This window comes from Octodon degus, unplaced genomic scaffold (genome assembly GCF_000260255.1).
Source record: "Octodon degus isolate 3935 unplaced genomic scaffold, OctDeg1.0 scaffold00002, whole genome shotgun sequence".
In the NCBI taxonomy this organism is placed as follows: Eukaryota; Metazoa; Chordata; class Mammalia; order Rodentia; family Octodontidae; genus Octodon; species Octodon degus.
The window spans coordinates 28336389-28349903 of NW_004524578.1; the positions used below are offsets into that span (position 1 = coordinate 28336389).

Consider the following 13515-nt stretch of genomic DNA (forward strand, 5'->3'; position numbering starts at 1 on the left):
AGCGCGGGGGTGGGGGCGGGAGCCCGGGAGCCCCGCGGCGTCCGGCGCGGCAGCGGCAGGTGGAGGGCTGACCCGGCGACCGGGCGCACCTGCCGCTTCCGCCGCCGCCCGGCCCGCCGGGATCCAGCCGGGCTTCGGGCTGGTCCGCGCGCCCCGGGCCCAAGGGAGGGCACAGCGGCTCGGGCAAGGCCACGGGGACCTCCCAAGCGCATCCCTTCCCCGAGAAAGGACAGTCACAGTTCCCCGAGTGAATCACTTCCATCCCCTTCCCGGAATGCAGCAGGCCACGTGGGGCGGAGGCTAGGTCCACTGGTGCTGTGGGCCCACGAGGGGAGAGGCGGAGAGCTGCAGGCAGGGAGCCAGCGATGCTCCCGGGCCCCCTGGGTTGAGTCCAGTGCCCTGGTTGAGCCTGAATGGGAGAGGCTGGAACCACCCTTGTACCCCTTAGCCACACGCTTGCCGGAGACAGCAGAGGGCTCCAGGCCGAGCAAGTTAGAATAAAAGCGTTTCACAACCCTGCCCTGTGCTCTCCAGAGATCTCCAGGTGGTCACTAGCCCAAGAGTCCTGGAAAAGCAGCTGTCCTCAGGGCTAAAGGTCACCGTGTGGTCAGATTGATTCTCTAGGCAGGGCCCTGTTTCCAGGCTGTTAAGTGCTAAACCAGGCGAGGTGGCGCCACCTGTGAACCTGTAATCCAGCACTATGGGAGACTCAGGAGGATCAAAAGTTCGAGTCCAGGCAGAGACTTCGCAAAATTCTGTCTCAAAATAAAACATTAAGGGGCCAGGGAGATGGCTCAGTGGAGCAAGCGCAAGGGCTTGAGTTCAATCCCGGTTCCTCCAAATAAATAAATAAATAAACCTTTAAGGGGCCTGGGAGATGGCTCAGTGGAATAAGCACTTCCCTGGCAAGCTCAAGGACCAACGCCAAGCTTCTCAGAATTCACCTGTGAAATACCATGCAAACTAAACATGGGCATTTGAAACCACTTCATGGTGAATCTGGAGTGGTGCTCTAGCCTTGTTTCTGCCTGGCACATCTGAATACCTGGACACTCATGTGGTCAGGAAAGCCTTAAGTCCCTTGCTGCTAGGAAGGGGCTGGACCCTCAAGAGGGACTTTCAGGAAGTCCCAGAGAGAGGAGGGATAGATGCAGCCCGTTCACACCTAAGTGTCTGGCCTGCTACAGGTGGATCGAGCTGTGGGATGAAGCAGCCCATGCCAAATGCATGCATGGGTTCTCACACTCCCCTAAAAGCCAGAATGGTCAGAGACTTTCCCAACTCCCCACCTAGAGTATCAGAGCCTGTGAGTACAGTTAGCCAGCTCTCCTCTGGCAGCCCCTGCAGCCCAGCACAGCCTGGTGGTGTGGACGTGCAGGCCTGCGAGTGTCCTACCTGTCCCCCACATGGGAGCCTCGTCATCTTGCCTTCTGTCCCAGCCCAGTTTCCCCCGCCTCTCCCCCCCAGGGCCCGGGAGCTGCTTTCCTGTTTCATTTTGGGCAGGAAGAGTGAGGTCGTGTTGTTCTTCCCCCTGCTGCCGGCTCAGGCTGTGGGAACAGTTCCCTGAATCCTTTCCTGTTTGATACCCTGTGTGTGCAGGGAAGGGAGCAGGGAGCAATGGCAAGGCAGAGAGCATTGCATGCCCCTGTGCTCTGGAATGAGCACCCATGTCCAGGGCTGGCGCAATGTTGAACACCACTAGGAGTGAAGCACCTGAGGGCTCTCTTTTGCTTTCCTGTGGACAGGCTGAGAGCTAGGAACATCTGCTCAGATTTTTGTCAATGGTTCATTTTGTCATGATTTGTTCTCCACGGGGCTATGTTTGCAGCTAGAGAGATAGGAGTGTGGCACCCTAGGGACTATCCTGTGCCTTAGAGGAAGCAGGCATGAAATAGACTGGAAACCCCCTCATTAGCTCCTCAACCTGAGAAACCCAGTTTGCAATAAAGTTCAGCAGCTCTGGGCAGACAAGGGCCCCAGACCCTCTGCTCTCTGCCAGCTGCACAGTGGATGAGCCCAAGGCAACCCCCATGCTAGTTCCCTACAGAGGCTGAGATGAGCAAGGTGACAACAGCTGAACGAAGGACCTAGATGGACCTCGTGGCTTAAGAGGCCCCACTGTCTGATGAGGGAATCTTTTTTTTTTTTTTTTTTTTTTTTTTTTTTTGGCGGCACTGGGGATTGAACTCAGGCCCTTGAGCTTGCCAGGGAAGCACTTATTTTACTAAGCCATCTCCCCAGGCCCCGGCGGAATCCTTTTGAATAAGAAAATAGCAGCCCTGGGAGCTCCATAAACTTCTTCCGGTTTTAGGAGAGTCCAACCAGAGAAACATTCTCTCAGGAATGAGTAGAAGCAAAAATGGGGTACTGAAAAATAGAAATCAACCCCAAAGTCATCAGGCAAGGAAAACTGGCCCAGGCCAGACGAGTGAGGCTGGGCTCCCCCAGGACCACTGAGGACAAAGGCCCTTCCACATTACACCAAAACCAAGTGTGTCCCCAGGTCACAGGGATTCCAATGGGATGGGGCTCTTGGCAGCAACATGAGCATGGGGTTTAAGAATCCTTTGGGGTGAGAAAGCAGGGAGAGGATTCCCACTCTGCCATCACAAAGACAGGACCCAAGAAATAATAAACTCCTGTACATATCTGTTCCATATTATAAATACACATTATATACAAAATAATGTTATAAAATGTAGAAAGGCCAGTGCTTCTGATTCTTAAATTATCGAAATACTAGATTTCAAAATAGACTAAAAAAACAAACAAAATAAAAAACTCATATTATTGATTTCTGAAGATTGGTTTCTAGGGGCAGTAGTGAACATGGGCAGAGCCCAGGCTCGAGGTCGTAGGAATAGATTTGAGGGAGGCAAGTGCCCAGGTGGCACCAGACCTGCTTTCTCCCTCACTAGAATTTCCAACATAACTGCTCCCAGAGCTCCTTGGTTAGGCCTGGCACTCATGGCTGGAGATGGGCAGGCCTTCTACCTGTCTGCTCATGAGAGTCCAGAGCACCCAGGGTCAGAGGATTGTGGGAGCAGGTTAAGCTTTAGCAACACTCGCCTGCCCCGAATGTAAAGGCCAGGAATAGGCTGGGCGGCCTTCTGAGCAAGGCCCATATGCAGCAGTTGGGGACAAAGGGCCAAAAGCACTCCTTGCCCCTGGAGCACTTCCTCACCTGCAGGGCAATGCCTGCCAGGAGCCACACCCAGGGGCTTTCCTGCCACAAGAGACCCTGCCCTTACTGGCCTCCTTCTTTCTGATTTAGGCCCAGATGTTGCTATGGTGCCTGGGACAAAGGCACTTTCAGAACACAGATACCAGTGGAGGCCACCGTTACTCCAAGCTCCATGGGGCTAGTGCCGCTCTTCCTGGAACAGGTCAGAGCCCCAGAAAGTGCCTCCAAAGCCCACTGATAGTGCAGATCTAGGTGGCACCCTCCTCTCTGGCTGGCACAGCTCCATGTGATGCCAGCAGACACCCAGAGGTGCGTAGCATGTCTTGGCAAGTTCACAGTCCCTCCGGTTCCTGCCATCCCCTCTTCCTCCTGAGAGCAGCACAGTGCATAGAAACGTCCCATCCAGGATGCAATGTAAACAGTGCAGAAGGAAGGTCCAGCCACTGGGCCAAAGCTGGGGTGTTCTGGGCAGGCTTGTGCCTTATACCTGGGGAGAATTACAGAGTGCCAAAATGGTTACACCAGGAATAAGTACGCCCTCCCCAGCTGTCCTGAGCCTCTCTGGGTGAAACCAGTAGGTATGCAATAGTAAAGGAAAAGGGGACAGTCCCCCCAATCTGCCCCAACACGTGCACGTCAAGCAGCTTTCATTTAGTGGTCCAGTGGAAGAACCTATTCTCTCTCTCTCTCTCTCTCTCTCTCTCTCTCTCTCTCTCTCTCTCTCTCTCTTTCGCATTACCAGGGATTGAACTCAGGACCTTGCGCTTGCAAGGCAAGTGCTTAATCTACTGAGCTATCTCCCAGGCCCAGAAGAAGCCCCTGGGAGGGGGTGGGAGGACATCCTCAGCCCGTGCACCTTGGAAACAGTGCCTAGGAGCTAGCCAGATACTACACTACCATGCCCAGATGTGACACTGTGAGAGAGACCAGGCCAGGAACACCACTGGCTTCCATTTCACACTGTCAGAGACTCATGACCCAGGGGATGTGACCTGCTAAGATGCAGTTCTGACCCCCTCTGCAGGAGAGGGTGTGGGGTTGAGAGTGACCACGTCTCTTTTCCATCTACACAGAGCAGGAGTGGACAGTGGAGGCAAGCCTGGTACTCACCTCCGTGGCAATGACACATTCGTTCCTCTCTTCTGATATCAAACACACAGACTGGTACATAGACTCCCTGGGGGAGCATATCGCTGATATTCGACACTCTGGCTTTTCACTGAGGGAATATAAGACAGGAGAGTGTGAGGGAGGAGGGGAGGGAGGAAGGGGGAAGCTGGGGGAGGGGAAAGGTGCTGATCTGGACCCAGGAGACTCAAAGGGCACCTGAGACAGGGGTCAGGGGCAAATATTGGCCAGAGGTGCCACTGCAGCCCTCCCACGGAGGACAATTAGAAGCAAGCCTGTAAGAAAGTCAGAGGAGTCCAACCATACTAGAAAGTCTACAAGGCCTAGAAAAGGCAGCACTGGCAATGGAGGCAAGCCATCCACGGGAAGGCTGAAGTCACAAGAGACATACTGTGGACATGACATTCATGAATGAATTAAATGAATGAATGAATTGTAGGGCCTTCTCTAGGAAAAGACCCGCTAGTAGAAATATTTGGATTTTTTTTTTTTTTTTTTTTTTTGAGATAGGGTCTCAAGCTGACCTTGAACTTGCCATCTTTCTGCCTCAGCATCGTGAGTAGCTGGGATTATAGGAATGTACTACCTTGCCTGGCCCTCTAGCACAAAACTCATTAGAGGATTATCCTGTCACTAACAAACCCCTGCCTGTTTAAAAGCAGTCAGGGCCTAATGCCAGCCTTGCACCTGGTTAGGAGCCCAGGTAAGACCAAGTAGGGCCATGACCAGGCCCTAGGCTTCCCGTTGCTACTTACCTGTGTAACCGCAGTGGCACCTTTTCCCCTAAGCTCTTGTCACTGTGGGGATACTTCCCAGGCATGGTTCCCCGCCCCAGAGGGCCAGGAGCCAGATTATAGTCCAATGTGTGGTTCTGCTGTTTGCCACAGTTGGACTTATCCAGACCACAGTCCACCTCCAGCTCCTTCTTCTGGTTTGTGTTCTTGAGCTGGGCGGCAGGGATCAGATTGTCCTTCTGGAAGTCTGACAAGTTGTTCATGGCTTCCCTCCTGCCATCATCTGGCCGCCGAAGCCGCATCTGGCGTACAGCCACTGCCACCATGCCCAACAGCACCAGCACCACCACCAGCCCCACACCCAGGGACACAGCCACCCAGGGGAAGCTGGGTGGCAGGCCCACCGGGAATTCGCAGCGGCTGCCCACAAAGCCATAGGGGCAGTTGCACACGAAGTTGTCCGGAGAGAGGCCAGTATAGCAGGTGGCCCCATTGAAGCAGGGCCCAGAGGCACAGGCATCGCTGGACCTCGCAGGCATCCGCACCTCGCAGCGCAGGCCAGAAAAGCCCACAGGGCAGGTGCACATGATCCCCTTCTCTAGGTCATGACAAGTGCCACCGTGAGCACAAGGATTTCGGGTGCAGTCACTGATGTGGAGTTCACAGAGGGTGCCTGTGAATCCAGGACGGCAGCGGCATGTGCGGCTTGTACCTCTGTTCAGACACTGGCCCCCTATGAACACACAGTGTGCAAGTCAGCAACGACCTGGTAATCCCCTGGTTCAGGGGGTAGGGGCCCCATCTCTGGAGTATGCTTCTGCCTCCATGTACACAGCCAGCAAAGACAGAGCCCACTGCAAAGAGCTGGGGAGTCAGGAGAGTGAGAGTCTGGGGTGAGCCCAGTTCTCTTCATCTCAGTGGGCTCATGTAGCTAACATCTTATAAAATTTTCAGAGCAGCCAAATAGCTCAGTGGATTAAAGCGCCAGCAAACAGGTGCAGGGGCCCTGGGGGTTCAATCCCTGGGCCTGCCATGCCAGCCCACCCCTGGGGCACGCTGAGATGGCAATTGAGACTGGGCATGGTGGTGTGCACGTGCGCATGTGCCTGTAATCCCAACTCTTGGGAGGCTATAAACAAGTGGATCACTACAAGTCCAGGCAAGCACAAGGGTCTGAGTTTAATCCCCAGTTCCGCAAAAAAAAAAAAAAAATTACGAGTCTGATCTAGTAGTGAGACCCTGAACACCCTGTAGACCCTGCCCTAAAAATACAAAAATAAATAAATAAATATAAATAAAAATAAAACTTTCGCATGAAAGAGAGATGCTTGTGTTTGACCCTCAGCTAGCCATCTCCAATGAGGATCTGGCACCTGTCACTTTACCCTAACCCTAACCCTCAGTTTCCTCATTTGCCAGAGTGTAGGAGGATATTATGGCCTTCACAGGCTAGTTCTGAGGGTCAGGTAGGAAGGAGTGTGAGGACCAGCACATGAGGCACGAGGGCAGAGAGTGAATGCACAGATAAATGCAATCATCATCGTCTGATTTCTCTTCTCCATGGTGCTGTCTGCCTTCATTACAATCACTGGGACAAGGAGACAAAGGCTGCTTAAAACATGCTGGGCACTCCAGGCTCCATGTAGCTGCAGGGAAGGCCTCCAGGATCAGGGTGCTGCTGGCCCTCTTGAGGACGAACCTGTACACCCCCATAGCCCTCTCTCCAGCACAAGACCTCCCCAGCCAGCTCAGACTCTGTCATGGAAGTCACACCAGGTGTACACTGGGCCTCTCTTAGGCCTGTTGCTAACTTGCTCTTCTTCCAAAGCCTCCCAGTTGATCGAGCCAGATTTTCACCCCTCGAGCACATGGTAGTCACTCTCCAACCAGCCAGAATGCCTTCTTTTGCCCCCCACCTCAAAGGCTCTCAGCCCAAGCCAGTGGCCCAGGTAAATAAGGCCTTTCCTACCATTAGCACAGGGGTTGCTGGTACACCTGTCCACTTTCTTCTCACAGTTGGAGCCAGTGAAGTTGGGGGGGCATTCACAGGCATAGCTGGCTCCCTGGTTTCGTTCCCGGCAGGAGCCCCCATTGAAACAGGGGGAGTCAGCACAGGTCAGTGTGCTGTGCTCACAGTGCAGGCCATAGTAACCCGGGGGACACAAGCAGTGGTAGCCATCATCCTGGTCCTGGAGAGAGATGGTAAAAGGGCCAAAGTCAGAACCTGAAGGGGGAGGGGGCAGAGGCAGGGTGTAATCAGCACCATTTATTTTCAACCTCACAGGTACATCAAAGACAGAGGAAAAGTGCTATCTCACACTTTCCCATTCATTAATGAACACTGAATTGTTGCTCTGGGGAGTCAAAGGAGAGTAGACTCCATCCCACCCTTCTAGTCCCTCTCCACCCACAGTGCCTGTCCCTGGCTGCAAGGCTTGCATCCACTGACTGCTTAGGCTGGGCAGGCCTAGACACACTGGTTGGACCTCTGCCTTTGGGCACTCACCTTACAACTGCCCCCATTACGACATGGGTTGCTGTCACATTTGCTGAGTTCCAACTCACAGTCGATGCCAGTATAGCCTGGTCGACAGGTACAGGTGTAGCTCCGCTGCCCACTGTTGGAGCATGTGGCCCCATTCTTGCATGGTGAGTGGTGAGTGCAGTAGTTGAGATCTGTAGAGACAGGAATCGATGAGCTCGGGACACTCCCACCTCCTGGCTCCTTATACCACCAGTTCACCCCCAGGATCCCAAGAAGCTTCCACTCAAAGCCTTCTGATCCTAAATATCCTTCTCATCCCAACAAAATCATGCATACTAAAGCACGTGGAACCACATGTGATCAGTGCAGTTAGCAAGGTTGTTAAAATACAGTTAGACAGTGTCCCACCAGGTAAGCTTCACAAGCATGGCTAGTAATAAGGGATGAGGGTAGGAAGAGGAGGAGAGGGCATGGCTGTGGGTGAGAAAGTCAGAAAAGGCTTCATGAGGAGGAGCTGCTGAGATAAGCCTGAAAGGAGGGGTGAAATTTGAGCAGGTGGCCTAGAGGGGAGATGAGAGCCACCATAGGTGATGACCGGACATTTTGAAAAGGAAGAGGTTTTAAAGCAGTATTTTGGAGTGTAAGTATTTGTTCTCTTATTGGGAAAGAACAGAAAGGGAGAAACAGACAGAGCAAATATAGGGGCTGTGAGGCTGTGTTTGCCTATGATGAGTGTATATGAGTGTCAGCTGAGAACAAGTGTGGACAGAGGAGAGGGAACGAGCAGGAACCAGGTGTGTGTGTTGGAGAGGGGCAGAGAAAAGAGGGACAGTCACACACATGGAGAACACAGGGACTGTGCCACTCCCTTAGAAACATCCAGTTAAGGCCTAGAAGAGTTCCTTCCTGCCTGTCAAGCCCATGCCCTCCCCAGGCCTATGTGGAGTCCCTTGGCAGCAGGCATCCCACTTGACCCTGAAAATGGGAGGTATACACTGCAGCTGGCTACAAGGACATAAAAGAGGGCTTCCCTCCCCCAAAGTCAGGACACAAAGGCTGTTATGTAGACAGAAGAGTGACTGATACCAGATGCCAGCTAGAGAGATTGTGTGGACTCAGGCAACTGCCTGTTGAGTGCCACTGGAGGAGAATAGGGGAAGCTCTTTGCACCCACATCGAAAAGTCAGATGTGGCTCCTTTCGCCAAGAGATCCAGCTCAGCCACAGCCTGGGCAGCTAGTGGGCACACCCCACCAGGCAGCTGTTTAGGGGAGAGCTGCTCAAACAGCCCGCAAGGTAAGCAAACACTCAGAGGGTTAATAGGTAACTACAAGGTAGAAAGAGGAACTGAGCCTAGCATCCCTCTCTTCGGCCTTGCTAGAATTTATGAGGGCAACCTCCAGGCTGCCAATCTGTCATGTTGCTGGCTTCTTCTGCCACTCTGACCCCCTAGCACCTGGAGAAGAGGGACCCACCATCTCATTCTAGGCTAGCTGTAAAGATCCTTTAGAAAGTCTCAAGATCATCATCAAAGGACAAGAAAGCCAAGCTAGCATGAGCTCTGGCTCCCAGCTCTTCCCCTTACCCCCTCCCTCCCTCTCCTCACCTTGATCACAGAACAGGCCTCCCCAGCCCTCATTGCAGGTACACTGCCAGGGGGTGCTGCAGGTGCCATGGCGACAGCCGTTATGAGGGATACATTCGTTGCACAGGCGGCCCTGCCAACCTGGGCGGCAGCTGCAGGAGAAGGGGAGCCTGGGTGAGGTGAGATACCTGGCTGGGGAGGGCACCCCCACTTTCTGTCCCCCTACTCACAGGCACTCTGCTGGCTTGCTGCAGTAGCCATTCTGCTCATGACAGCCAGAAAGACAGATAGCTGAAGAAAGAGAACACACGGGCTGGGATCCGGATGCTGAAGACACTAACACTCCATTCTCCCTCCAGGCCTGGGGTGCCTGCTCTCCTGGGCTCACTTCCTACTTGGGCCTCAAAAAAGAGCCTTGGCTATCTTAACAGAAAGGAAGGCATGGGAAGGAGAATCCATGCTGGGTAGAATGCACTGTAAGTGCTTGTGGCCCTTGGAGAGATGGGAAGGAGCACCAGGAAGAGAAAGGTGGGCTGAGTCCCAGCCTCCCTCCGCATCTCCACTGGCCCTGGGACCCAGCTCCAGACTGTAGCTGGGAAGGGCCACCCTGGTCACACAGGTGGGACCTGGTTGCTTACGCTGTTCACAGTATTCTCCAGTCCAACCTGGCAGGCAGGATAGGCTGCCATCTGGCTGGCACACATAGTGGCCGAAGTGGTCGTTGCGCTTCTTGCACAGGCGTGAGCAGCTCTCCCCATAGTAGTTATCACTGCAGATGACCCGGTAAGAGTAGCGCAGCTTCGTGAGGGTGCTGGTTTGCTCCTCTGGTAACCAGTTCTCACCCACAGGTAGGGAGCCTTGGATGGCGATCTTGCTGATAAGTGCATCCGGTGGCAAGGCCTCTGAAGGAGCAGAGGGCCAGGTCAGGAAAAGCAGGCTGTCCTTTGAGAGGAGGCAACTTGTAGCCAATGCCCCCAACCTGGCTGTATTTATGCTGGTCAGCTGCAAAGTTGCCTGCTCTTCCAGATGACCCCCCACGCCGCCTGCCAGCAAGCACAGGCCAGAGAGACCCAAGAGTCCGCTGCTTAGTTGTCCTGTATGTGCATGTGCAGGGGGACCCGATATCATTCAGAACAGGGACAATAGAAGGATGTTAAGATATCCCAGTGTTCTGGAGGCAGATAGGGAGGAGAAAAAGGAAAAGAGGTCAAAATGGAAAACATAAAAGAGGGCAGAAGGAGAGAAAGAAGGAGAAAAGCTTTCCAGGCCAGGAACCCTGAGAGCAAGGTCCTCTGGTGCCCGCTCAGGGGTTCTGCTCCCAGGGGCAGGTAGTGGTTTTCTTTTTTCCTTTTCAAAGTGAGAATTGTTATGCTGCTGAAATATCCTTTTTCCTCTGTGTCAGAACAACATCCCAAAGCCATTATTCCCTTTCCAAAGGAGCGGAATTCGCGAAAGGTGTAAAATACAGGAAGGGGCCCGTCAGCGGCGCTGGCAGCTTCAGCCTTTCTCACCGCCGTGCTCCCCGCGTTCCCACGCCAAAAATAACCCGCAGGAAACGCAATTGTGCTCTGAGTCCAGGCAGCGAGCGGAATCTGAGCGTCCAGCGCGGGGCGCAGCTCCGGGCCAAGCAAAGCGTCCTGCCCCCTACTCGTACCCCGCGCTTCCCCCGCCTCAAACAAGTTAACTCTTTCGGCGCTGCGCCGTGTCGCCCCCCTGTGGCTGAGCAGCGAGACACTCACCTGGCCGCAGGTCGTCTCCAGGCGCGTGCCAAGCTTCAATGATGAGGGAGAAGGTGCCCTGGGAAGCGAAAGCGGGTGGGGGACGAGACAGTGCGAGATGAGCAGGGCGGGAGAGAGGGGTGCTTCGCGGCGGCCAGTTTAATTAATCTAATTGCAGGATACAGTTACTGCGCCCGAGTCCACATAACGGGCCTGCGTACAATGTGGCGCGAGCTGGGAAGGCGAGAGGAGAACCCAGGATGGGGGAGGGACGAGGGATGGGGAGGGTAAGTGAGAGCCTGGAGGGGGGGTCTGGTGTGCCGCGCAAGGGTGCTTGGTAATGAAAATCGAGTCTCGAGAGCTGGGGGAAGGGAGGGCAAAAGACTGGGAAGACCGGAGACTGGTGAGTCTTCTAGGGATGAGGTCCCAGGAGAGAATCAAAAACAGCGGGCCAGAAGAGAATGCATCCCTGGGCATTGGGGAGGATCTCGGGAGGGGGCTTGTTCTCGGGTGCTCCCTTCTTTCGGCTTCTGAGGCCACCCCGCGCGCCCAGGTTGTGCTCACCGGCCAGGTGAAGTTGAAGGGCAGTTGGAGAGGGTTTCGGCCCCCGCCGCTACTGTCGTCTCCAATGGCGAAGGAATTGATGCCCAATACCGGTGTGGAGACGCTGCCGAAGGTACACGGCCCAGGCGAAAGGACTGCCTGGAAGTGCTTTAGGCAGATGCGGAAGAAAGTCCGGCAACCGGGCTCGCACGGCCTCCCACTGGCCAGAACGCCGTGCTCGTTGGCGAACTCCTGCAGCTGCAGCTGGAAGACGCCGGAGCCGGCTGCGCGCTATTTCACGGGGACCAGGAAAGGAGGGAGAGCGGTCAGCTCAGCGGGCGCCAGGGCTCGAGCCCCGAGCGCAGCAGGAGGGGCAGAGAGGACGCGGGACGTTACCTGCTGCCAAAGTGCCACCAGCAGCAGTAGCTTCCACCCGGAGCTGCTCCGGACCGGGGCCGCCATCCCCCCGGGCCTCGAGCTTTCCACCTGCAGGCCCTGAATCGGGTTCTGTTGGGTATGATGCTTTCCTGCGCGTCCGCCCGCCAGTGGGGTCACTGAAAAGCTGGCAGCTCTTGACACACTCCTCCTCAGTCGCCTCCACGCTAGTTCGGCGGTAGCTGCCTCGTAGGTAATCCAGGTGAAGGCCACCGGGCGGTGGCCGCACTAAAGACGTGTCCTCGGGCTAATCCTGAGACGGCGCGGGCGAGAGTCGGGTCCGCCGCACCGAAGTGCTAAAGCTGCGGCACTTAGCCTCGTGTTTCTGGCCTGCGCGCAGCGCCGCTACTGAAACCTGCAGGCTCGGGAGCTTTCCTTATATATATTGACTCCTCTTATCGCCGCCTGTCACTCAGACAGACTCACGGTCAGTCTCCCCTCCCTCTGGCCTCTAGCTGCGACAGTCCCAGTGCCGACCGGAGGGGGCCGCCCCCCCAGCCAGTCGGGCCTAGGTCCCGCCCCTCTGTTCCTCTTCCAGCTGCCGAATCCCCAGATCTGCGCGGGCCGAAGTGACCAGCCACCGTGATCGCCCGGTTAAGGGCTGAGACCCCAGCTGCCCGAGGACACGGGGGCGGCCGGAGGATGAGGCGGGAGGTGAGCGGGCGGTTCCCGAGTGGTCCCGGGAGTAGAGACCCTAGGGAGTCCCCGGTGGCGGCGCATCTGCAGCGGATGCTGCTACCTGCTGTCCTCCAGTAGGTAAAAAGAATTTAAACCTGGAAAGCAAAGACTAGCGCCTCAGGACGCTGGTTTAGAAGTAGTAGGAGTATCTACTACTGCTCTTTCCCGGGTCTTTGGTAGCCCTCGCTTCATCGACCTCCAACCTTGGGTCGCCCACCCACCACGTGTCCCCAGCGCAGCGGGGAAGCCAGCAAAAGGCACATTAACCTCTGTGCGGCCGCTCCAGTAAGGAGCTCCGGTCGCGCTCCATGCACCTGGTGGGCGTCTCCCGCTCGCCTGCGGGGCGTGCCCAGCGCGTGCCTGCTTCTCCCGCCTAGACCCCCGCCTGGCTCGGCTCGTGCCAGTGCCCTGACTTGCAGTCCCGAGGTAGGGGAGGTGAGGAAAGGTCCCAGAGGTAGTCGTGGGCGCGTCCTCAGCTGTATGGTAATGAGACTCTGGCCCCTCCGTCAGAGCCTGCTCACCTGTCTCGCTTCAATTCCCTTGCCCTCCCTGCCCCCCTTGTACTCCCTAAGCCCCCGCCAGCGTCCTGTCGCTTCGCTTGTAGAGGGAGGAACTCTCTTGACTCGAGTTGCCTCGGGCCACTGGATTGTCCAGGTGGGGACTGAGGCCCGGTAGTTCCAGCCCGCTCATAGGTCGGCTACGGGGTGGAACTGCAGCCGCAGGAGTTGAGTTTCGGATGGCTTCTAGTCTCGCCCACGCTCTCCGGGTGGCCTCCCTGCTCCGCGCGCCAGGGCGCAGCTGCTTTCCCGGAACCCGGCGTGATCCCTGGAGGCCGCTGACTGAGGAGGGCCGGCTTCGCCCAATCTCCGGGGTGCCTGGGGATCTCGCTCTGCAACGCCGCTGGCGGCGGAGCCCTGTAGCTTCAGCTGTCAGCCGCGCGCGCAGCGATGGCTGTTGCTGGACGATAAGATCAGTGCAGGGGGAGTGGGGACGCGGCGCCAGCCCCGGGGAGGCCGGGGGGGGGGG

The 13515-nt window shown here is 55.9% G+C and overlaps 1 protein-coding gene across 1 annotated transcript; it reads right to left on the reverse strand.

Moving 5' to 3' along the window:
• Nucleotides 1-2642: 2642 nt before the first annotated feature.
• Dll4 (delta like canonical Notch ligand 4) lies at nt 2643-12163 on the reverse strand. Its single transcript, XM_004623398.2, has 11 exons — nt 11773-12163; nt 11398-11667; nt 10855-10912; nt 9754-10017; nt 9346-9406; nt 9137-9267; nt 7553-7722; nt 7016-7235; nt 5068-5779; nt 4295-4403; nt 2643-3671 (listed from the first exon to the last, which is right to left on the reverse strand). The coding sequence occupies exons 1-11, from the start codon at nt 11836-11838 to the stop codon at nt 3666-3668; spliced, it is 2067 nt and encodes a 688-aa protein (XP_004623455.1). The 5' UTR covers nt 11839-12163; the 3' UTR covers nt 2643-3665.
• Between the last annotated feature and the right edge of the window lie 1352 nt (nt 12164-13515).